General features: G+C 43.4%; 1 protein-coding gene across 8 annotated transcripts in view; it reads left to right on the top strand.

Annotated features, from left to right (window-relative positions):
• The window catches only part of LLGL2 (LLGL scribble cell polarity complex component 2), a 34688-nt gene extending 11872 nt beyond the window's left edge, over positions 1–22816 (top strand). For 4 of the 8 annotated variants that reach the window (XM_064522588.1, XM_064522586.1, XM_064522584.1 and 1 more), the window contains 25 exons: positions 2245–2342; positions 3320–3401; positions 4694–4809; positions 5426–5584; positions 6468–6630; positions 6811–6943; positions 7785–7839; positions 8041–8195; positions 11443–11660; positions 12168–12235; positions 13162–13315; positions 13449–13553; positions 13886–14178; positions 14511–14664; positions 15287–15437; positions 16111–16227; positions 16711–16877; positions 17656–17920; positions 18645–18798; positions 19491–19528; positions 19971–20018; positions 20567–20609; positions 20846–20903; positions 21339–21400; positions 22114–22816. In XM_064522588.1, coding sequence (XP_064378658.1) covers positions 2245–2342; positions 3320–3401; positions 4694–4809; positions 5426–5584; positions 6468–6630; positions 6811–6943; positions 7785–7839; positions 8041–8195; positions 11443–11660; positions 12168–12235; positions 13162–13315; positions 13449–13553; positions 13886–14178; positions 14511–14664; positions 15287–15437; positions 16111–16227; positions 16711–16877; positions 17656–17920; positions 18645–18798; positions 19491–19528; positions 19971–20018; positions 20567–20609; positions 20846–20903; positions 21339–21392 — 3048 coding nt within the window. In that variant the 3' untranslated portion in view covers positions 21393–21400; positions 22114–22816. The remainder of the gene's footprint in view (positions 1–2244; positions 2343–3319; positions 3402–4693; positions 4810–5425; positions 5585–6467; positions 6631–6810; positions 6944–7784; positions 7840–8040; positions 8196–11442; positions 11661–12167; positions 12236–13161; positions 13316–13448; positions 13554–13885; positions 14179–14510; positions 14665–15286; positions 15438–16110; positions 16228–16710; positions 16878–17655; positions 17921–18644; positions 18799–19490; positions 19529–19970; positions 20019–20566; positions 20610–20845; positions 20904–21338; positions 21401–22113) is intronic. The other 4 variants (XM_026099028.2, XM_064522585.1, XM_026099031.2 and 1 more) reach the window with 4 other exon arrangements.
• Positions 22817–24782: the final 1966 nt, after the last annotated feature.

The raw sequence follows: 24782 nt of genomic DNA, 5'->3' as shown, positions 1-24782 counted from the left end.
AAAATTGCACGAGTTTCTCCCAAACAAGTTCTTTGCTCTGTTTTGGGGGAAGAGTATAGTGGAGTCTATAACTTATGTTACAGCTGATTCAGTTGAACGCCTGATTTGTTGTTAAGGTAACATGTTATCTTGGGTTTTCTTCCCCAAGCTATATACCATGGCTTCATACTCCCACTCTTTGGCAACTAGAAATCTTTGACAACTAGAAATCATGGAAATTCTTCACCTGTATTAGATTAGAAAGCTGCTCCATTCCCATGCCGAGTCTCTAGATTTAGTTCCTAAGTTCATAGCGCCTCTAGGAAGTTTTGTGTGTGCTCACCAACCTTTGCCTAGTTGCAGCAACTTCAAGTGTAACACTAAAAACTCTGGCTTCTCAAAATCGTGTTTTAGTAATACAACTGTAACACTTGAATTACCTTCTTATAATATAGACAAGTAAGGCTGGAGACAAAGCTATCATGCAGGGAATAAACTAGCTGTTTTTTGAGCCAGTAGAGATAATCTGAAATTACTGGATATAAAAGATTAAAATTTAGCACCACCAGCTTTGCCCATTCTTGGTAATTGGTAGTTGGTAAGCAGAAAAATGGGAAATGCTCCAATCTTTCCAGTTCTGTGTCCATTCTAAAATGGCTCATCCTCCCCTGGCATGACTTCAAACTGGGGTAACTGCTGATTTGGAGGAAGGAGGTCTGTCTTGCAACTTCTGATTTCTGGTCAAATGGCCAAAGCCGAAGCAACCTAGCAGACCGTGGAGTCAGCCATCTCCTCCTGTGCCCGTGCCTTTGAGCAGGAACAGTGAAAGGTCATTAAACTACTTTGTGGCTGCCTTTCAGCTGGGAACACCTCGGGCTAATGGCATGACCACACAAATGAAACAAGCTTTTATTTGGTTCTCCTACAAAGGATTAAGCTAGGATTAATCACTGTGCAGGAAATAAAGTCCAGGTGTTAGTTTTAGGTTAAATAGACCATAATGTCAGATCAGGTGGCAGCTCCATCTCGGTGAAATGATGGAAACAAGGGTGGGAGCGAGGAGCAAGTGCCCGCTTTTGTAGGCAGAGGGTTCTCTGTTTATCCATTTACTTTTTCTTGTGTGACTGGTCCTCAGGCTGCTTTGAAACAAATTCTTATTCTCTAGCTGTCCAACTTGCTTTAGCAATACATCTCTTCCTGTAGCTATATCTGCACTGGAAGTACAACTGAGTGTTTTCCAGTGCGGTACCCTATTAATCGTGGCACACAGATCACTCTTTACATAGCTGTATATTCTTGAACCTTCATGTGTGCTTGTTTTCTCTAAACAATGACGACAGCTATCCACTAGCACTTCTAAAAACTTGATTGAGCTATTTCACAGACAGCTTGGTCGCAACCTATAAGGATGGCAGAAGGTTCTGCCATAGCGAGTAAATGCGTCAGCCCTGCTAAGTGTGCAGATGGCTGTATACCGCGCGCTCCAAATCTTATTCTTGATGCGTTGTGCGTTGGGCAAGCCACTAAGAGCAAGCAACATACTGCTTATCCTCAGTGATAGTTACTGATGTCTTCTCCTTACGGAATGGCTTTGATGTAGTCTGAGGTAGCCTAGTGGGCTCCTGTTTTCTTTAAAGTCTGGTGTTCCTCATGCTACCTCTGGAAATTGGGTATCAGATGCAGTAGTTTTCCTGATTGCCCCATAGGTAATCTGTTTAGTTTTCTTGGTAAGTGCTGGTGTTCACTCAACACTTCTTCGTAGCTTGGCACCGCTTCCTGATGGCAATCAACAAGTGAAGGTTATGGAGGCTGATTTATATGGAATTTAACAGATAAAACTGATCTTACAATACACAGTAATTGTGTCAGACTTTGAAATTCTGCTAAACAGGTGGTTTACAGGAGGTAAAGTTGATAAGGACTGATCCAGGGCATTGTGGAGACTGAGCAAGCTGTGCTTCTGCAGAGTTATTTATAAATTTAATATAAAGAACAGTGTGGATTACTGGTTTTGGGATATTGCTTTTTCATGTCTGTTGCACTTGTGCATGTCTGCGCTGTGCAGCCAGGGGCTGTTGGGTCAGATTTGGCCTGAGATTATTTTCCAGCAAATCTAACTTGCTCTGTTTGAACACTTCAACAGAAAAAGCTATTATTAAATGCTGTGTTTCAGACTGCCATGCCATATTTAACTTTTGTCCTTCATCTGTGTGTAACCATGTCCGTGAAACATGCTGTTAATTGTAATTTTTTTCTCTCTACCAGACTGTGGAACATGGATTTCCCCACCAACCCAGCGCATTGGGCTATAGCCCGTTTCTCCGCCTCATGGCCATTGGCACACGATCGGGAGCCGTCAAACTGTATTCCTTCAAACCCGGGACAGATTTCTCTGATAGCACAAAAAGGTGTAATTATGTTTGAAAACATTGTCCGAATTTCAACTAAGACAAAGTGCAAATTTGTAAGGACAGGTTACTGAACACTAGAGCAGTTTGCCTTAAAGTGATTTCAGTCTGATGAGGGTGGGATTGTCTTGCCAAGAGCTGAACTATAGCTCCAACAGAAGCAGAACCTGGTGCAGATATTAGATGGGGCTCTTTGCTCTCGCTATGCAGGAGGTCAGACAAGATCTGGCCTCAGCTTAGTAATCATTCATGTTGTAAATTCCAGGCTTGTTTAAATATTTGGGGTAGGGGCCAGAGTTCTGTTTTTTAAAGCAATTCTATTTCAAAGGTTAAAAATGAAGTAAAAAATACTTTCAGCTTCCTGAGTTTGTGACCATCCAGGTGTTAGAGACCTAAATACTTTTCTTTTTCTCCCCAAAGAGTGATGTCCAGTCCAATATTGCACGTACAAGGCACGGAGTGATTCCCGTGGCACCGTGCCAGCTAGGCGTGCTGTAAAGCGGGCATGTTGCTCAGCCCAGAAAGGAAAAGTTGGTGCTCTCTGTGCCTGCTTAATCATTCCCAGGGTTGTTTGTGTTCAGAGGCTGGACTCCACATGCAGGCAGGAGCCATCTGTCTCCTGGTTACAAATTAGTTAAGCAGGATTGTAGTGTCAGGGAAACCGCTAAACATCTCTGAGAAAAAACAGGGTCCAGGCACCTCTTCTGCGTAGGCTCAGAAGACAAGTAAACTTCCACCTTCTCCTGTAGCAACCCACCGCAGGCACAGAAAATCCAAGTAGGTTAGCAGTGGTTCTCCTCAGTCCGGATTGCTGACAGTATGACCTGGTTTCGAACTAATCTCTCTTCATGTTGCTTGCTTGCAAGCTTCTTATCAATTAATTGTAGCTGTGGGTCATCTTAAATACTGCTGATCCTCAACAAACCCTTCAGATATGGCGCTCCTGGGGTGGAGTTCATGGGTTTACATGAAGAAAACAATACTGTAATGCAGATACACTTTATACCTGATCAGGTGAGTGTATTTTCAGTTCTTCTGTGACTTATGAAGACTTCTCTTAAGCAGGTGTTGAGTTTAAAATTGGTCTGGGTAACTGGGCTCCTAATATCAGGTTTATTCAAATGCTGCTTGGTCTGGAACACTTATCCCAGTATATTTTGCGCTCTCGGCAACGCTCCTCGCCACAGAGATGTTTGATAAAACTTAGAGTAGGTTTATTGTTTGTAACTGGCCATTTATCTCAAGTACAGTGGGAATGGTAATAAGGCCGGAATAGTTCAGGCAGCCTGATGCAGAAACAAAAACTTCCTTTTCCTTTTGCAACTCCTGTTCTGCAGGACTAAAACCACCCAACCCTGCTGCAAGAACAGATGGAGCAGTAGCTACTGCTGAACTGATTTCATTATTTTGGGGAGTTCAAAACAATACTGCTAACCTAGCCTGCTCTTAAGGTTGTTGCCCTTGTGTTTGTCTGGGTACTGAATCTTGCTTTTGGGGATTGCTGAACAGTTATTGGCACAAACTAAAAACAGGAAGATAAAACTTTCCTAGTGGCTAGTGGCTGTCTAACCCCTTTCCCTTCTCTTGTCTGGCAGACTGGCGTCCTACCCGTGTGCTTTACTACCTGACACCCCCAGCATATCACCAGTGGCCTCTCTGTGAGAGGGATTTAATTCTCAAGCCAGTTTTGGGTGGCTGTTTGCTTAGCTAATGGTATAAACTGAAACTCCCATGGGGAGTGTTGCGCCAGGTGTGGCTTTAGCAGGCAAAATGCCTCAGTTTGAACATACAGCCAGAAGGGCTGGGCTCGTAAAAGGACTCTGACACAACCCTGCAGAATGAGGTTGAACACGAAGAATGCGAGGAGTGCGGTGTAGTAGACTGCATTAGCCCCACCCAAGGCTGGGGTGTGTTGCAGCAAACCATGCCGAGCGAGAAGGTGCTGTGCTAACGGCTCGCACATGCCTCACTGAGCTCACATAGGCTGGTTTTCAAGGGCCTAAGTCCTTGTCTCCCCCCGCCCGGTGACAGCCTCTGCCTCTGTCCTCTATAAAAGGTTTTCAGCCTTTAGGCTACTTGCTGTCTCCCCCAAACCCTGAGGTCCCATGTCATTAACTGACAGCACTGCTGCACTGCAGCTGAATGCAACTGTGCTGTATATATCCCCCACTACGAAAAGCTGCGGCTGGCTCCTCAGTCCTGCTTCAGCAGAGGGGGTTATGAACAACAGCAACTTTATCGCTAGATCTACTGTGCTAGTTTTAGTGTTGTGATTCTCCAACGAAGGATGTTGTCTGGTTTTGTAGTGCCAGCTGGTGACGCTGCTAGATGATAACAGTTTGCACCTCTGGAGCCTGAAGCAGCACAGCGGAGCATCCGAGCTGCAGGAGGAGCACCGCTTCACGCTGAAAGGGCCACCTGGGTAACCTGCACGAGTGCTTCTGAGCTAGTTTTGGGATAAGTAAATAGGAAGCAAGTAGGAAAATTCTGCTATTCTAGCTGGAGCTCGTCCTCATCTTAGGGGCTCTCTTGCTCCTATGAATCCATTAAAGGGGCTTCCATGGAAACAGTTTGCTAGGGCCCAGGAGACCACCTCTGAGGACTGTTGTACCAATGTAAAAACTGATTTTATTTTTAAAGGTTAATGTGCATCCACTTCTGTGTGTACAGGATCAATAAATCTTAAGGTTAAGCAAATCTAATCATCCATTAAGTAAGAGTTTAAAATATTGCTATGATTTCAGTTTCACGTGATCTTGCCACTTTTGGGTGAGCTATTTTTAGCTGCTTTGGGGACAGCTTAATAAGAGAGGCTGCTGTAAAAAGGCATCTGAGTCTTTGTGCACTTGCCTAAAGTCTTTTGACATAATTTATCTTAAAGGTAGTGTTCTCCTCCTTTAAAATATCATGCCTGGCTCAATCTCAGCCATTAAGACAAATGACCCTTCTGTAAACGTCCCTGGTGAATTGTCGGCTCTCGAGTTCAGTGAGGTTTTGCCGCCTTGTGTGCTGCTAACAGATTCCCTTTGCATCCCCAGGTCTCCTCCGAGTGCTACGCAGATAACGGCTGTCCTTCCCCATTCCTCGCGGGAAGTTCTGTATCTTGGTACGGAGAGCGGCAACGTCTTTGTGGTGGAGCTTCCATCGTTCAGGGTGCTGGAGGACAGGACCATAACCTCCGAGGCTGTGCTGCAGCGGTGAGTGAGCAAGCAGGCGCCGCTGTGTAGAAGTGGAATCCCGTTAGCAGATATATCCTTTATTCAAACGTTACCCTTGCTTAGGTATTGGGGCTCATTGTTATGTATTAAGCACCATCCAAATCTGCAGGACTCCTTTAAAATAACTTTTGGCCTGGTATGTGTGAAGTGACAGTTTCTGTCCCTGTGAACCCAGTACTGTCGCTGCCAGGATGTGGGTGGAAGTGTGCAGGAGACACTTGGAATGAAGCTGCAAGTCTTGTGCCCAGTCTCTTGTGTTTACACCTGCAACAAAAGTTACACTTAGCTGTAATTACACATTTACTTTTTCAACAATAGGTTGAACTTCTTATGCTGCTTTGCCCAAATGAGGATTTTGTCACTCTGGAGGTTTAAGTGCTGCTGAAAACTTTGTCCTACATTGTGTCCTTGTCACTTCCTTCTGACATGGAAATGTCAGTTAAAAAAAAAAAAAATCCAGAGCCAGCTTTATGCACAAATTGTTAGAGAAACCAAATGCCTCTGTTCAGTACATCTGTACGTGATTATTCCTACTGTAAGGGTCACGAGAGAATAGTGCAGGCAATTCAGACTGTTTTCACATTTCTGGGGGTCCACTCCTGGAATTCACTGCAAACCATCGGTTTTCCCTTTAAGAAAATGGGACGAGATGCTGGTTCATTTGGCGGGCCTCCAGGAGCCTGGTGTGATGTCTTATATAAGATTTTCTGTTGTTTGACAGATTCTTGGAAAGATCGTACTTATTCTCATCTGTTTTAATTTTTTTGTTGCTTTGGTCCTCCTTCTTCCTTAACTGTTATTACAGTCATATTGGATTGCACCTGGAGTAAACTTTTCTAGGTTTTCTCTTCTGCTTCTCTAGGGTGCCAGAAGATTACTGTAACCGTCGATCGTGTGAACTGGTGGAAGCCCTCCGGGAGCATCCTAAGAACCCTGACCAGATCCTGATCGGATACAGCAGGGGCTTGATTGTCCTCTGGGACCTTCAAAATAGCAAAGTCACACACCATTTCCTGGGCAGCCAGGTATTAATCTAGTCCAAAGTCAATTTAGCAGAGGGGAAAAAAAGCTGTCTCCTCTCGGGGCCCTCTGAAGACACGTGGGTGCAGGGAGAGCCTGACCAAGCTGCTCTTGCTAAGAATGAGCTGGTTTTGGAGGGGTTAACAGTCCTCTGGAGAGCAGTCACTGTGTCTCTTCCTCTTTAGCAACTGGAGAACCTCTACTGGCAGAGGGATGGCAGTAAATTCATTAGTTGCCACTATGATGGAAGTTACACCCAGTGGCCGGTATCCAATGACAACAGGCAGCCTGAGCCTCTGGAAAACCTTGTGCCTTATGGTCAGTATGTGGTTACAGAACTCATCCTTTCTCTAAGGTTTAATTGTTGTATGTTCATCTGAAACTCCGACTCATTTTGAGCTCGTGTGGAATATTTAACTCAGATTCTCCCTAATGTTAATCCTGATGGCAAAATGCAGTGCTGCCTTTTGAATGGCTTGCAAGCCTAAATTAAAGGATTTCCAGTCTCTTTTGGATTTTAAACTCCTTTGAATCGCTGAGGTCTGTCTTGAGCATGGAGGAAAAAAATGTGTTGAAGAAATTTATATGCCTTATGAAGAAGGGTGCTTGTGATTCAGCTCTTTGATTTAGTTCAAGTATCCTGTTCAGCAGGAGTTGCTTGGATCTTCTGTAATTAATAGTGAGCTAAGTGCACTTTTTGTCAAACAGCAGTGATGAAATGATGCCTCTGATTTGCTGAAACCCATCAAATGGGAATGACCTCATCTTTCAAGCACATAGAAGCTTCTAAAGCTCTATCACCTTTACATTAGTTTCAGGAATGGCCATGTTTTTAACAATCCTTTCTAGTTAATCAGCTCCTATAGCAGCACTACCTGTCCCTGTTAGCCATCAGCAACATAGTTCAGAACTTCCCCTTGGGTCTGAGCCTTGTTTTGTTGAGGAGTGCTGTGGGAATGAGCACATCCCGGAAAGACTGTTGCATTTGATGTGGCTTGGCCTGGGGAGGTGGTGGTGTCTCCAAATTCAGGTGGCTCCCTTTGACAGGGAGGCTGAGGTGACCTTGGGTTGCATACTCCTAACTAGGTGAAGCAGAGTAAGGAGCTTCCTGTGTAAAGATGCACTTCTCAAATTACAGTAACTAACGCTGTTCTCTTAGGTCCTTTTCCTTGCAAGGCCATCTCCAAGATCTACTGGCAGACAACAAAAAATGGGTAAGTTCTTGGTCTATCCCTTCACTCCTCTCAGTATTTTTAGCAAGAGGCCCTTAAAGGGTGCAGTGTTTAATGCCATAACATCCCTTTAGAGTAACATGGTAAGAATTTCCTTGTCAAAGTTAGACTTGCCTCAAGTCTTTGAAATTGCCCTTACTCCTCATTTCAGCCTCTGCCACTTACCTATGTCTTTCTCTTCAGGCTTCCTTACATTATATTCCAAGGAGGGATGCCCCGGGCTAGCTATGGTGACCGGCACAGTATCTCTGTCATCCATGGCAGCCAACAAACAGCCTTTGACTTCACATCGCGGGTGATAGACTTCTTTATCATCTTCAGTTCAGAGCCTACGGCAGGTATGTAGTGAAAGGCAATACTGAAGAATTAGAATGGCTGTGTAAGCATGTGGATGTTTTCCTGGTGTAAATAGCAAATGAAATGCGGAGTCTACGCTCAGTTGTTTGGGTTTTCTGAGACTTTAACAGAGATACTGTGCCAATTAAAGGTGAAGTGTAAAATACTGGCATCAAGAATGTGCCAGCTACAAATGCCATACATTCTTTTTTTTTTTTTTTTTAAAAAAAAAAGTAAGCTGCTCCATTAACGAGGAAAGACCTCTTGGCCTCTTGGAGGCTGGACACTGGACATAACCAGGTTGTGAAGTCAGGATCTGGATATTCCTATTTGGAAATAGTACTTCAAGGGAGGCAATAATTAAAAATGCAGCTTACTCCCACTAAGACAGTGTTTCTCTTAATTACTGCCTGGATTTAGGACTAAGGCTCTGGGTAATAAATCAACAAAGGGTGTCCTAGAACCGAGGGTCAGTATATAGAGTATGTAATTTACTTACTGCTGGCAAACATGAATGTAAACAGTTCTAATACTGAATAGCTCTCATTCCACAGCATAGCTCGAGCTTGTCAGCGTCTTGCTTCCATTGAAGAGCTTTGTTACTCTAGCTTCCACAATACCCATAATATATATTATTTTTCTTTTCATGGAATTGTCAATGACTTCACCCCAAAAACTTCCTTTCCTGCTGGCACAGGTCTTGCTTCTGGTTAACTTGAAGTAACTGAGTAGAAAATTACTGTCTGAAGCTCTGCAAAAGCACAGTATTGGAAGTTGAGTCAGAGCAAGCTGCTAAAGTTTAGATGCTCTTTAAGTGCTTGCAGGCAGATCTTCTATGTTACTGAATCTTCTAGGCTTTCTAGTTTCTGGTTTGCTTAGTACAGAAGTTTCCAAACCTATTCCTCTTGCATGGTGGTGGTGACAACAGCTCCCAGCTACATGTGTGTGTGCAGGTTGGCTCCCTCTGGCCTGTTGTGCAAAGCAGACTGCAGAACCAGCGGAGGGACGACTTAGGAAAGCAGGCAGAGTGAAATAGGCTTTGGATTTCTTGTTTTTCCTCCGGTGGATTTTGTTCAGTGACTTGAAAGGGTCTGTTAAAACAGGAATGAGGCAGTCCGTAAGTGTGATGAAGCGCTGTTACATGTTTGTTATTATAGTCTTCGCCTACACAAGGCTGTCTTTTAGAAGCTTGGTTTGGTGATATCTTCCAAATACACAGAACCTATACGTCTAAACCTTCAAGCTTAACAATGCCATTAAGCTTGAGGTACTGTTTAGCTTTTTATTATAAAAGAAGCCAGGCACTCTTACTTTCTGTGAAGTTGTCAGAGCTGAGATTCTGAATAATGGAATAAAAGTCTTAAAGGTGAAAGAAATCTGATTTCTTTTTTTTTTTGTAAGAGATTTAGGCTTTATTTTTGTACTGCCCAAGGATTGAATTATCTAGTTAACATGTCTTCTAGTGGGTACAGGCAGGAGCTGTTGCAGGAAGCTGGAGCTGTTGTCCTTAGACAAGGAAGTTATTTACAATAAAATGAGGTTTCTGTGGTTGACAAGCTTCCTCATGGCTGATTGCCTGCGCTTAGTGGATCTGCGTAGCTTGCCTTGTTCGCCCTTAAGCAGTTTTCCCTGCAATGGTAATAGTAAGGTATTAATTGTATGCCAAAGCCTTGTAATTTAATAAGCACAAAGCTCATGCATTGCAGTGTGATGATAGGTGGTGACTTTCCACAGCACTGAATATGGTGAAATTAAAAAAAAAAAAAATGTGTGGACTAACCCTTCCTGTCTTTTGGGGGGTTTGTTTTTCATTAGTATGTGGACGAGTTTATAGAAGTCATTAAAAATTTTTAGTATGTTTGCTACTTTGGCAATTTAAAACAGATTCTTTTCATAAGCAATGGGCTCAAATATTTGCCTTTGTAGGGGAAAATGCTATTTTCAAACAGTATATATGGTTAATGTTGGCAGTATTGATCAGAGTGCAGGGCTGATCATGCACAATGCAGTACATGCATGATGACCTGTCCAATTCAGAAGGTCTGTAGACAACTGCAAATGGTAGTATACAAGTTAGTGAACTAAAACTGGATTTGAAACATTTTAAAGTATCTCCGCAGTCTTCATGAAGAACCTGAACTGATTATTGCTGTGTTATGGCTGTGGCCAGTTAGAGGTGAAACCCAGGATGTCTACGAGAGTGGTGCCAAGTAGTAATTATTTTGAGTTACTTCTACAGGAGTGGTATATCGTTGCCTATAGACTTGCCTTCTTGCGAGTATATTCCAAATAATCAAATAACTAAAGGGAAGTGAAAGCCCAGGTTAGGGAGCCTCGGAGAAGAGCTGCCAGTTTGCTAATGGCTTGCACTGTTTATTCACCCATACCCCCCGGTGACACAAATGCAACTGTGCATTCACTTAGATTTGTATAGCTTCGTTAATAGCTACTGGTGTGAAACAATTCATAGCTCTGGTTTTCCCCACCAGTTGCTAATGTGGCTGTCTTTTACGTGTTACTGCAGACTAGGTGTTTCGTGTGGGTTAAGATTTCTAGTTGTAAGCAGAATTAACTTCTTGATTCAGTGTGCAAGTGTCACATCTAAGGTTACGTTAACAGATTTCTTTTGCTTGTAATCATGTCTAACATGTATAAATATATATTAGATGTACGCACTCGTTAAAGTACAGAGGATGTGGCTCTGTGCTAGAAGCAGGGAAAACTCCAGAGTGAGAGTGTTGAGTAGTAAATACTTGTCAGTTCAAGCAGAGAAGCCTCCTGCAACACCCATGGCATTACTGTGTTTAAGCAGCTTAGCCTAGCTGGACTGTGGTCCATACAGTACTAAATGGGTCATTGCTGGGGTGTATACGTGTCCATCCACGCCCTGCTGTTAATTAGCTTTAGGTAGGACTTTTGACTTGTATTGATGAGTATAAACTTGTTTTGTTCAGCTGTGGATGCGGTTTTGAGATTCCACCTCGAAGAAAAACTAAGTCCCTCTAATAGTCCCAGCAATGATGTAGAGGAACATGAATTTGCAGTAAATCTATTAATATCTTGAATTCTATTAATATCAGTGCCTCGATAGGCCCAGTTAACACAGAAGCATTTAGAGGTATTGCCAACAAAAACATGTTTGTGTAGAGCTCCATGACAGTAGTTTCCGTATAAGCTTTACAGGAAGCTTGTTTCTATTAATCTTGGGTAGTCTTTTTTTGTTAGCCTCAATGAATCTTGTTTCCACAGAGTTTGATGACCCTTCTGCTATGGTGGTGCTGGCAGAAGAAGAGCTGGTAGTGATAGACTTAAAGTCTGCAGGCTGGCCAGCAGTCCATCCCCCGTACCTGGCTTCTCTCCACTGCTCAGCCATCACCTGCTCACACCACATCTCCAACATCCCCCTGAAACTGTGGGAGAGGATTATCAGTGCTGGGAGCAAGCAGAACATTCACTACTCCAATATGGTATGGCAGCTTTAACTATAGACATGATCACATGTGTTTAAGAACAGCATAGCGTGCTCAGAGTGTGGGTGGGCTGTGCTGCTGACAGCGTGTGCAGGGCTGAGTCCCAACAGGCGCTGTCCTGCCTCTTAGCAGGGTTGAGAAGGGCTTTTTCCCAGACCACCACCAGTGCAGTTGCTCACACTGTGGGGATTAAAACGTGATTTTTTTTTTCAGGCTTTGACAAGCCAGAAGGAAAGTGTGAGTGTTCCCAGCTGTCAGGGGTAACAAACTCCTCATTTAGAAGCTGCAAGCTTTCGGCACAGCTTCTTGAGGAAATGTGTAGAATATCTTCTTCTAAAAAGCACAGCTGGTGTCAGAACAGGAACATCTAATCCAAACAAAAGCTAACAGCATGGGCTGTTTCACTGCCACTTGCACTAAAGTTCATGCTCTCCTGCTGACTGTGTATTCTCTTCATACTGTCGCTGCCTTGGAAGTCACAGTCTTCCCTTAATGTATTTGTAGCCATGGCCGATTGATGGTGGCACCAACTTAGCTCCAGATCCTCCTCAGAGGGACTTGCTTCTAACAGGGTATGTACTTGATAAAATTCAAGGAGCCCTTCCAGCCTATTTGTCCTTCCTTTTGAACTAACTGAGGCTTTCCCTTGGGATTACAGTCTGCTCATCTTGTAGAAAGAAGAAACTTTACAATATAACTTCTCAAAGCTGGGTTGCTTGCTCATAAAGCAAAGCATTTCTGCTGCTTTTGAGAGAACAGACAGGTCCCAATATCCACAGATAACCTATAGAGCTGCCTTACTTTTGCTTCTGAAATGTTGTCCTTTCCTTTCATACACTTCACTGTACAAGTGCAGGCAGTAATCCAAACTGATTCAAAGGAAGGCGGGTAAATGCAGAGCTTAATCTTGCAAGTTTTAAGCTTTTCCCTATTTACACTGTTGTGAATCTCAAAGCGGTTAGTTTGGACTCCTGTCTGTTTTGATCAGCGTGAGCAGATTTAGCTAAGTGCTGGAATGAAGTAGCTAGCAAGAAATTGCCTCACCACATAAAAATGTATCATTTTCTTTTCAAAGCACTTTCAAGCATTTCTGTGGGCTGTTCTTCAGACACTTCATTCTTGATGCAGCAAGTTGTTAGAAGTCCTGGGAAGAATGTTGCCAATTCTCACCTGGAGAACTAAGATTAAAGCTTGATTTTTAGCCCATAGCTTTTCTACTAGTAGTATTTTTTTCAGGGTGAGTTGTTCCTTCCATGTGCTTGGGCTTTTTTTCCTTTTTGGTGCTTTTTAGAGTAACCTTAAATTCTGTATTGATGTCAGATCAAGAACAAACTGGATTTAAAAAAAAAAAGTCTTGAAGCTATAATTTGCCATAGTTCAGGGCTTTGTAAATAGTGTGGTTTAACCTCTGACTGCATTGTTTTTCCCCTCTGTTTTATCTTTGTGATTTGCTGTGCCTCTGTATGACCTGTGCTTTCTGTAATCCTCCCCCATACAGGCATGAAGATGGCACTGTGCGCTTTTGGGATGCATCTGGCGTCTGCTTGCACCTCCTTTATAAGCTAAGCACAGTGCGGGTATTTCTCACAGATGCTGATCCCAATGACAATATGAACACCCTGGGTGAGGATGAATGGCCTCCACTTCGCAAGGTAAGATAATTATTGCTTGTGGAAGCTTTCTGAAGCTGAGGAGTTTTTATTCTTGTACTACTAATACATCTATGAAGATTAGCCACTGTGCACACGTACACGCCTTCTCCCTCTCTCTCTCTCTCTGTTCTAGGTTGGTACCTTTGACCCTTATAGTGATGATCCCAGACTTGGGATCCAGAAGATCTACCTGTGTAAATACAGTGGATACTTGGCTGTAGCTGGAACAGCAGGGCAGGTATTGATACATAAATAGTCACCGTTAACCTTGCTTTAGTGCAGCCTGTTACAGTGCAAATTGGAGATGTGTCAAAATTGCAAACACTAATTTCTGTAGTGATTAATCAATCTAGTCACTGGAAATGTTGTCTGAGGCTGCCTACTTTCTTTACTCTGTGTTTTAGACTTTATCTAACATTATTTATCATCCCTGAGAGGTGCTTTAATTTTTCCAGCTGTGGAGAACTTTTCTGACCTTTCTTGGCTTGATGATGTCAGTCTGGCTGACTTGGCAGCTTGGAGGACTGCCTGGGTAGTAGAAGCTCTAACGGCTTGTTCTCTTCCTTTCAGGTACTGGTGATGGAACTGAATGATGAAGATGCTGAACATGTTGTGGACCATGCTGAAGCAGATCTCCTGCAGGACCAAGAGGGCTATCGATGGAAAGGTCATGAGAAACTAAAGACTCGAGATGGTCCTGTCCGATTTGAAGCTGGTTTTCAGCCATTTGTTCTGGTCCAGTGTCAACCACCAGCTGTGGTCACCTCATTGGCCCTTCACTCTGAATGGAAGCTCGTGGCCTTTGGTACCAGTCATGGTTTTGGACTTTTTGACAACCAGCAGAAACGACTGGTCTTTGTGAAGTAAGTATCTTCCTTCTAGGAGCTTCAGGGTAATCCCCAGTTACAGATAACCTGGAAGTCCTAACTAAGCAAGTCATGAGAATAGATTTCTAGACAGCAGCAGTATAGCAAGAAGTTCTACCTCATTGGACTTCTTGAAGATCTTCAAGAATATAAGCATATTCTTGTCTCTGCATTCGTACATGTCATGCTGAACTTTTAGTAGTGATTGCCACTCAGTAGAAAGTGACCATGTGCCTACCATTTCTCTCTCTCTCTCTCTCTCTCTCTCTCTCTCTCTTTTTCTTTTTCTTTTTTTTTTTTTTTCTTTTTTTTTTCTTTTTTTTTCTTAGATGTACACTGCATCCCAGTGACCAATTGGCTTTAGAAGGCCCGCTATCTCGGGTGAAATCCTTGAAGAAGTCCCTCCGGCAATCATTCAGGCGGATCAGAAGAAGCCGGGTGTCTAGTCGGAAGAGGCGAGGAGGTAGTGGAAACGCCTCTGAGGTGAGGGGTCCAGCTTTTTGGGGCCCTGTCTGTATACAACTTGGAGCATGTAGAGTCCTGATTAGACTGCCCAGGGAAGGAGGTGGTCTGCAGTCCTGCTATGAGATCAGTGGCTGATTGGTATAATGGCAAAAATAGCAACATCTGATGCTGCTAGCTGTTAGACAAAAATAGTTATGTTTTCAGGGGAAAATGTACAGTCTGGCATTGAACCTATGATTCAGAATATACCTGCTCGCTGGTATGATGGTGCTTTCCTTTTCTATTGCCTGCTGCTCTTCCTACCTCCCTCTCTTCCCTGTGTCTTTGCAATGGGGAGAGGAGGACATGAACTTGGAGAAGAAGTAAAATAAATGGCTACAGAGAGATGCGAGTATTAGTTCTGTAAAGCTCCCTGAGTTTTATGTACTGTAACTGGCATGTGTAGCTGGTACCAGAGGAACAGCGTTCCTACAGTGCACAGCGGGCTGGTAGGGAAGGAGCAAAACTAGTTCTTTGCAGTGCATCCAGGTAAACTGGGCTGCTCTGCTCTTCTGAAGCCATGTGTTAACCTGCATCCTTGTGTTGTGGACAAGGGAGAGATGTTGTGCCTGACTTGCAAAATGTCTCCTCATCTTTGAAGGTTCAAGAGGCAAATGCTAAATTTGACCAGGATGCACTGCAGGAAATGGAACTGGCTCCAGTTCAGCGGAAGATTGAAGCCCGGTCTGCAGAAGACTCTTTCACTGGCTTTGTGCGCACCTTATACTTTGCTGACACCTTCTTGAGAGATAGTGAGTAGAAAAAGCATCTCCTTTCTTCTGAGTGGATTTTTCCCTCTTCTGCCAAGGAATGCGTTAGAGTCTTACTGCCAGGAAAATTCAGCACCTCCTGTGTTGTATCTTCTGCTATGCTGAAAAACTAATCTAGGGCAAGAACATATGTTGTCATGCAGAACTGTTATTTAGCTGTTCTGGCTGCTGGCTGATCCAAGGCCAGTAGTAGTTCATCCTCCTAGGCAGTCTGAAAGCATGCGTTTTCAAATGTGCTGAAATGGCTTCTGACTTCTGAGCATAAGGTTTTCCCTGTCGTGTTACTCTGAAGTTCATCCCTTGCCCCAGCACCGCCTTTTAATTTTGGTGAAGGTGGTGGTTGGGTGAGCATCAGAGCCCAAACTTTAAGCTTCCTCTGGTCATATGTGATATAAATACATGAAAACCGGATGCAGCAATGGTGGTGACTGAGGGAAATAACACTGTTTCCTTTACTCACATGCCCTATCTTGGTGGAGAAGTTTTGGAAAGAGAAGTGCTAAGAAACCGTAGTTTCCCTGGAGAGTCTGCCATAATACAAAGGTGTTTAGGAGATGAACAGAGGGAGGATGCATACAGCTAGGGTGTTAAGGAAAGCTGGTATCCAAGGTTGCCAGAGATGGTGGTGTGCTCATGAGCCCTCTCGTTGCTCCAGGCTCTCGCCACTGCCCATCCTTGTGGGCAGGCACCAATGGAGGTACGGTCTACGCGTTCTGTTTACGTGTCCCTCCAGCAGAGAGGAGGATGGACGAACCTGTCAGGGCAGAACAGGGTAAGTATGGCTCATGAAAACAACTGTCCTAATGGATCTAGGTGTCACTCTTATAAGTGGTGTGTCTTTAGCCATAGAAATAGAAAAGCAAGGTGGCTCAATTACTGCTGTTTACCAGTGAGAGAGTGGTGGTAAATATAGCGTTGTCTGAGCAGAGCCTGAGTTGTCTGACCTTCCTTAGCCTCGGTTCCTGCTGACTTCAGAAGTCTGTATTTGCATCAGCTGTCATTAAAGCTTACCATCAAGTCACAATGTGCATGTACCTTATTGTGACAGATGGGTCTGTTGTCTTTGTGTAATGGTAGTTACTGTTTAACATGAACCCGTTTAGTTCAAATACCCTTTAACTCTTAAATCTTTTTAGATAATGTTTCTATAGCAGAGGTCTATAGCTCTCCAGCTTTGAGAGGGTGTGAGTTGCGTTTCTAGCACAGCGTCTCTGACTAGAATCCTGTTTGTTTTTTTTCTCTTCGTCTTGTCTAGCCAAAGAGATTCAGCTGATGCACAGGGCTCCTGTCGTGGGTATACTCGTCTTGGATGGGCGCAGCAATCCCCTCCCAGAACCTCTGGAAGTAGCACACGACCTTTCGAAGAGCCCTGATATGCAAGGCAGCCATCAACTGCTGGTGGTGTCTGAAGAGCAGTTTAAGGTATCACACAGGAGGTGCATGTGGACTGCATGTAAAATGTGCTAAAGCACTGAGCAGTGCTCTTTGGAGTAGTCATTCTTCTGAACTTGAATAATACTTCAGGAATAGTATTTCAGTGTGGTACTGTCCAGAAAAATGATGACAATAGTCCTGAGCCCACGGAAATCAGGTGTGTGCAGACAAATTGAGTATTCAGCATAATGATGTGCACACTGAATATAGATATTTTATTCCTATATTAAACTCTGTACAAGGCTGCTTTTGCTTTTGGGAAAGAGCTTTTGATTCCGTGGTTAGTTCCATGTAACACTGTACAGAAACAGTAATTTATAGGCATTTTTATAAGCAACTAAAGTTTCTTGTTTTGCATACTAACTAGCTTAGAGAATAATCCATATGTAGCATGTTGTAGGCTCTCCTTGTTTTTTTAATGTGGAAGAGCATGCAATCTAAACTGCATTTTTTTCCTTAATTTTTAGCTGACTACAGCAGGCTTTTGAAAAAACTAGGAGAGAAATGCAGTTTGCAGCTCAAAGTGTAAAACTGCTTGATGTCAGAACAAAAACAGACTCTTAACACTGACTGGCTTATTATTATTATTATTATTACTATTATTTTTGTCTCATGAACAGGAAGCCAGGTTGATTCAGATTACACTAGTGTGTATTCACTGTGAATAAAAACATTGTTAAAGGAGGGAGCAGCAGATGTCCTGGGGTGCGGCTGCTGGCCTTCACCGTGCAGGAAGGAGTTGTCACTGTCCTGTTTCTATTGACAGGTCTTCACATTACCCAAGGTTAGCTCCAAACTGAAGCTCAAGCTGACGGCACTGGAAGGCTGTCGGGTACGAAAGGTGACAGTTGCTAACTTCGGCAGCTGCAAGACAAACGATTACAGTGAAAACGACCTGGCTGTCCTGACTAACCTGGGAGACATTCAGATCATCTCATTGCCCTTCCTCAAGTTACAGATCCGCTACCCTTGCATCCGCAAAGAGGATGTGAGCGGCATTGCATCCTGCGTCTTCACCAAATATGGCCAAGGTAAGGTGTGCTTTTCCCAAATCCTCTGCCTCTGCTGTGTGTTGGTGACAATGGCAGAGGAGTTGTTAGGGCTCAGGTTTTAGAGCTGTCTGCATACGCAGGTGAGCATTGCATAAATGTGTCCATGTTGTATATTTCTGGCCAGTTCCAGTTGCCAGCAGGTTTTGATGTATGAATTAGCAGAAACATATGTGAGCTTATTCTGTTATTCTTAACTTTCAGCTAACAAGTTGGATGTGCCCCATAGGTAGCTCCCATCTGGCCACCCCCTTCTTCCTCAGAGATAAGGGAATGGCCTTCTAAGTAGCAAGCACTGTGAAAGTGGGCGTATTGTACCTCCCACATGTGGTTCTGGATCAACACTTAAATTGCAGAACTGGGATCCAACATCTAATGGCTATTGAAGGTGGATCTCTGCTTGGCAGTTGAGTCTTTACATCTCTCTGTGCTGCTGGATATCTTTTCATAAAAGTCAACATAGCACAACACAGTTATCCATCAGCATAATCTTAAATTGCCCAGTCTCTTGGTTAACTGCTCTTAGGGAAACTGAGGTAGTAACTTCTTTGCCAGGGTTATTCTGATTTAGATAAGAAATGCAAACAGGCCCTTCTCTGTTGAACATAGATGACACTTTTATCTGTTCTTTTTTGGGTTGTTTTTAGTTCTGGAACCACGTTCTTGGACTTGAGAATTGTTTATAAATTCTCTCTGTCCTCTGTAGGTTTCTATCTGATCTCACCATCGGAGTTTGAGAGGTTTTCCCTTTCTACCAAATGGTTAGTGGAGCCCCAGTGCGTTGTTGATGTGCCAGAACTTACAAGCAACAATCATGTGCACAACAGGTCTGGCATGGAGAACACTACAAGAAAATCCAGGTAAAGTCCATAAAACTCCTACACACTATGTCTGGGTAGTGCGACCTGCTCCTGTGTTGCAGGTGATATAAGCAAGCCTGTGGTATGAGTTCAAATTGTTTCTGTAGCCCGTCTCCCTTTCCAAGCTGTCTCCTACAAAGTATTGCATTTTACAGAGAACCTTTCTTTTAAAATATATCAATATAGAAGGCAGAAGTTGTAGTAGGATTATTGTTTGAAGACTCTTAGCATCATTCCTAGATGGATTGGCATGAGGAAATGTAACCTTCTCCCTATTTGCAGTACTGCTGCTGGGACAAAGTAATCAAGCATGGGAATTGGCCTCCTGGAGCTAGAGTAACAAGCTGTAAATTCTGGCTTGCTTTAATTAAGGGCTGTATGTTATCGAAGAGACTGAACTATTGCTTTGTGAAGGAAAACTTAGTGCTTCTTCTTTTGGGACATCAGCAAATGATAGTTTTGACACTGATGGAGGTCCTATAGGAATTTTATTCTGAAAGATTAAAGAGGTTCTCCACTGCCCTCAGACTTCTGTATCACCAATACGTGATGAAGCCCTTCCCACATGCTTGCTCAACGTGCCATTTAGTTAGCATGCACTGAAGCTTCTCTTAACTGCCAAGAGTATACATGAATTCTCTGTACTCCTATGCCTGAGAGTCAGTGTTTTTTTGCCCCCCTTCCTCTTCTAGGGGATCAGGAAGGACTTCGAGTGACTATGGAGAAGATGGTAAGCAAAAAAAAATGTGCTAAATACAGCATTTCAAAGTCTTTCCTGTTGCTACAGTTCTTACTTTCTACATAAGAAAGGAAAAGTAAGGAGGGATATGAAGAAAACACTTTGGTCTGGATACTGCAGTTGCTAGCACTAAAGTAGGTTGCCTGTGGCAAGATCGTCTTGAAAGAATAGAATGTAGTTCCTGCTGGAAGGAAGAGGCTGTAGGAAGATAAGGTCTGAAATTACAGGTATCTGCTGTTAGCCAAACTAGTACTGCTGGAAAATACAATTCAGTACGTGAGAAGCTTTAAGGATTAGTTGGGAAGCATTCAGTAAAGTTGAAAGGACTTGAAGAAAAAACAGTTCTATTGTGGGTTTACAAAAGTGCATGTATTTCATGAAAAGGGGAAAAAATTATTAGATAAAAACTTTTTTTTTCCTGCTCTCTGTTTAGAAAGGAAGTCTGGGAGGCTGATGGAACATGCCTTACTCAATGATGAAAGTGAGTGAGATGAGCTTGCTACTATCAGCACAAGTGCATTTGTGGGTGGGAAAGCCGGATAGCTGCTGGGAATTCTGCTGGTTCCAGCACTTGGTTCCAAGGGATCTGCAATTACACCAAAATGCTAGAGATACTGTTTTTTTCATGAATCAATAAACACGAGGGGTTGGACAGATAGTAATACCCTAAGGCAAGGGTCATTCTGCATAGCTATATTCCCTGCCCTGATAAAAGAAGGCCCTTTTACTTTCCAGTAGGACTTGTGTAAAATGACAACTGGGACAGACTGTTCCTTTGGGGCTCTGGGACACTGGGACTGGCAGCATTTCCTCTGGCAAGTGACTGCTTCAGTCCTTTGTGCCAGCTTGTTCAGTAAAAATCTAGTACCGTTGAAGAGGCAATGATATTAAAAGGTCTGACCTCCATGTGGTGGGAGGCAGGTTTTAAAGGCTGTTCTGCCGGGAGGTGGAATGTGGCTAGTCTGCTGCTTTGAAAGCAGATCTCCACTGGCTCAGCTCACCTTTTTTTTTTAACTCTCTGCTTTCCAGAAGTCCTGAAGGAGATCCAGAGTACTCTGGAGGGGGGCAGAGGGTAAGTACTGACCACCTTCTGTTCCTAAGGGATGGGGCTGGTAAGGGAGGGCATTGCTAAGGAAAGCAGGGGAAATTCCCAACGTGATCGTAGGAATCCTTGTGCTGGAATCTGATCATGTGTTTGTCCAACAAACTATCAAAGGGAAATAGTGAGAGAGAGGCAGGTTCTCTTTCACGTGTTGTCCCTTGACATTTTTTTAATGAATAATGCTTTGTCTCTTTCTCTCCGAAAAGCAGGAGAGATCACATTCCCACATCCCAAAGGAACAGGACTCTGAGTATTCGCATACAGGTTTCTATTCATGTCAACCCATACTGATCTAAGGGCAGGCCACATGGGCTCAGTTGGCCGAGGATGGGACTCTGGAGTTTTAATCCTGGCTTGACACTGTCACTTGGATGTGTTCAGTATCTCTGCTCCCATTCTGTCTGTACGGTAGAGCTAAACTACCACCATGGGTGCGGGACTTTATCTTGTCTCCCTGGAACACTGATGTTCAGGTGACAGGGGCTACCAAGTGTAGACAAAGGACTACTACTTGCAACGGATGCAGGAAGCTTGGTGGGATTGGTAACTGCTGGTGTGTAAGGATAAGCGACTGCCTGACATGCTCTGCTCTGCGCACTTCCTCTGGACACTACCTAAATCCTGGTCTTCTGTCAGCAGCTGGGAGTGGATGGGGTGATACTGCATGGCAATAATGAATCTTCTCTTGTGTCATTACAGGAGCTATGCAGAAAGAAATTTGGCAAGAAGTCCATTAGGACATGGACTAAGTAATGGAGGAGGTAGGTGAGGCTAAAGATATCTCAGGTCCGGTGAAGCAGCCAAAGGAAGCAGAGAGTGCACTGAAGTTTCTGATAAAACTTAGCTTATTTAAATGGCTCATGATAGGTTGCGGAAATCTGATCTGTGTTTTCAGGATAGGAATCTGCTGGTTGTGTGATGTACTTAAGTGTAAGCACCCTGTGTGCCACACAAGTAAATATGCTGCACCATTTCTAAAGGAAGAGAGGAAAAAAAAACCTTTGAAAGATTCTGTCCGACTCTTAACCTTACCATAAAGGAAGCCTGAGAACTAGACAGATTTCATCACTCTAATCGCTTGAGACTTACTAGGGACTCCTGGATAGAAAGGTGCCTTCACTGAGCATAACAGGATGCACAGAACTCTGTGCTACTACTTTTTACCCTCTTCCCTTCTTCTGTGCTCGAAAGAAGGCTTGAGTAGTGACCACAGCAACATGTGAGTCTGTAATTCTGAAAACCTATGGGTGGAAAACAAAGGCAGAGGGGGGAGGCTCTATAGGGCTGTTGTCTTTCAAAATAAGTTCTTGTATGGGTGTCTGTGGAGATGCACCTTCTCAGAGAGCTTTTAGGCCCCGTGTGAATTCTTGTAGCTGATGCAGTGACACATACCTGTGGACCAAATACTGGTTTCTCTCATTGGCTTTCAATTTCTCTTTCCTAAAATGGCTTTTGCATTCTTTTTTTCTCAAAGCAGATTGACCGGAATTCATCAAGGACTTTCTGGCATTGGACCGAGTGCCATAACGCTACTGACTGGGCAAACCGTCCCTGGGGAGAGGGCAGGGGCATTGCTGCTCCCTGCATTGCAGGCTACTGAGCTGCAACTTGCATGCGTATGCATGCCTGCCTCTGCCTCCCCTTTCAGTGCCTCACTGGAGACATCTCCTCTTGGAGCCCGCCTTGCATTAGGACAGAAGTGGATCGCCTGGTCTGATGCACCACCACCATGCCTCTGAGTACATGTAACTTTTTAAATGTTTGCACATTTCTCTTTTCTACTGGGCTGGGTTTTAAATTATAAATGTTACTGCCTTGGTGCAGGATTTTAATAAACGCACACTGTTACCTCCAACTGGTTTAAAATTATTTTTTGTACAATTTTTTAAAATCGTATGGGTATTTCAGTTTTAATGGAAACATTTTAGAAGTTTACTTTTTAAAAAAACATTAAATAATATATGCTAGATTCCTGTGACTGCTGTATGTGGTATCTGAATGAGTAATTTTGGTTTTTGTTTGTTATGGTACTGTTAACTGGCTTTATGGATTTGGGTAGAATCTATTTTTGTAGCCATTCAAATTGGAGGAAAATTAATTGAACTTGATTTTTTTTTTTTTGTTTCAACACTATGTTGCTCTTTTTTGGAAATAAAACTCTGAATTCCCTTTTGTGATCCTTGTCTGCTCTCATATCTCTTCTTTCTGTCAGCAGCTTCTTTTACACTGGCAAGAGGCCCATGCTCATGCCTGCTCACCTGCTGAAGAAGATGGAGCGGTTTGAGCTGTAGAGTGTTGGTGGAGGCAGAGTGGCCTCTTTCACTGGTGGTTGTTTGGAGGAGATGCACGTGGCAAACAAGTTGATTCTATCACTGTCCTGTGATCTGTACATTGTGTTGCCAGAAAAGAGCAGTGGTTCAGATAATAGTCCCCAGTAAGGCATCTGCCAACGGGTCCTGAAATAACTTGGGATGATAACACACCGAAGGGAGAAAGAGTTGGTCTAGCAATGCTTTTATACTAGTTAGCCATGGGATTCTGAAATGAAAGTGATGAAACTGTGTAGAGGATTTTGTTGCACTTTTTTTTTTTTTTTTTTTTGGTTTAGAAACAATAAATTGTCCCTTTTTCTCAGGCCTGACACTATTTTCTTCTTTCCCTGCTAAGAAAGAACACGTTTTCCTGGGTTTTTTTCTTCCCTTTTCCCCTCCTGTAACTTGCTTGTAGCACTGTGATAGTTGGTGCAAAAAGCTAAATCCTCCCAGACTGGTGCTGAGCTGTTGTCCTTGGCGTGCTCTGGAATTCTCTCCTGGGATTCCCTCTTGTTTCAAGCTCTGTTTTTATAATGTCTTCCCGAGCAAGGCAGAGGGATCCTTTATTTCCTATAGAGTACAAGGGAGGCAATTTCTATTCTGCAGGAGAATACGGTTGTAGAGTTGCTGTTGCTCAGATGAGGTTTCAGACATCCTTCCTTCTAGCAGTTATTAGCATCTCCTTTGAGACCTAATTTATCACTAATGAGGTTGTAGCCTACTATTCTATACTGTGTGATCTGAAAAACTAGTTTCATTATTTCCTTATTTCTACTAGTTTCATTACTTCCTTGTTTCTATTGCTGTGGGACTGAGGCTAACAGAAGGGTGGCCTGTTGTTTTCCACCTCTTGTGCCAGTCATTGGTCCTGCAAATTTATAGGAAGTTATGGTTTAATCAGCAGTTTCTGAGCTGGCATCATCATGTGTATATGTGTCATCCTGGTGCACCCAGCTGCTCCTTTTGCTACTTAAAGATGGATTGATTCTAATGCCTTCTTGGAGTAAGTGATGTGGATGTCCTGTTCAGAAGGGGCAAATGCAGTTCGTGCCTTCTCCCTGTTTCACTGACATTACTGGAGAAATTGGATAGGGTTCCTGAAGGTGTTAGGACAGTGTTTTTGTGGCTTGTCTAATTCATCCCCTTAAAAGTGGATTTAGATTTAAAAAATGGATATCCAAGTTTCTTGCTGTTTTCTTGAAAGTATACAAGCTGGGCTACCAGTGCGATCGCAGCTGAGGTGAAACAGGGATAGTTCAGGGTATGTGCTGGAATACGGCAGGTTCTTACTAGCAATGTTTATTTTAAACCTACAGCACAGTGATTCCCTGGAATAAGCTGCTTGGATTATTGTTGTGAGTAGAGGCATTAATAATCCTTTCTTAGAGCTGTCGTGCCTCAAATACAAGAAAAGCAGAGACGGGATGAAGCTGTGGGAAGAGTGTAACCCTTGTGTTGTGCTTTCCATTGCGTTGTGCCCCAGCACTGTCTAGAGCTGAGCAGGAGAGGACAGAAAGGCTCGTGACATCCAAAACTAGGGCATATTTTCTGTGCTGTCAAGAAGCCACTAGCAAGTAAAATCAATGATGGGATGGGATGAGGTATTCAGGAGGGACACACTCTTTTTAGTGAATGTCTGTAAGCAGCTTGAGAATGTAATGAAAAAATTCCCTTTGCATCTCTCCCTTTCAGGGATGCCACAGATCTAATTGTCTTCTCTGAGTCTTGCTGTTACTCTTATTACTGTCAGCTGACAGGGAGACTAATAATAGCCTGCTTCTGATCAGAGGTTTCAGCTGCTGCCAAACTGCTTGAGTTTTGTGCCTCCCTC

The sequence above is a fragment of the Dromaius novaehollandiae genome, chromosome 18 (assembly GCF_036370855.1).
Source record: "Dromaius novaehollandiae isolate bDroNov1 chromosome 18, bDroNov1.hap1, whole genome shotgun sequence".
Lineage (NCBI taxonomy): Eukaryota > Metazoa > Chordata > Aves > Casuariiformes > Dromaiidae > Dromaius > Dromaius novaehollandiae.
This window is presented reverse-complemented; position numbering and strand designations above follow the sequence as displayed.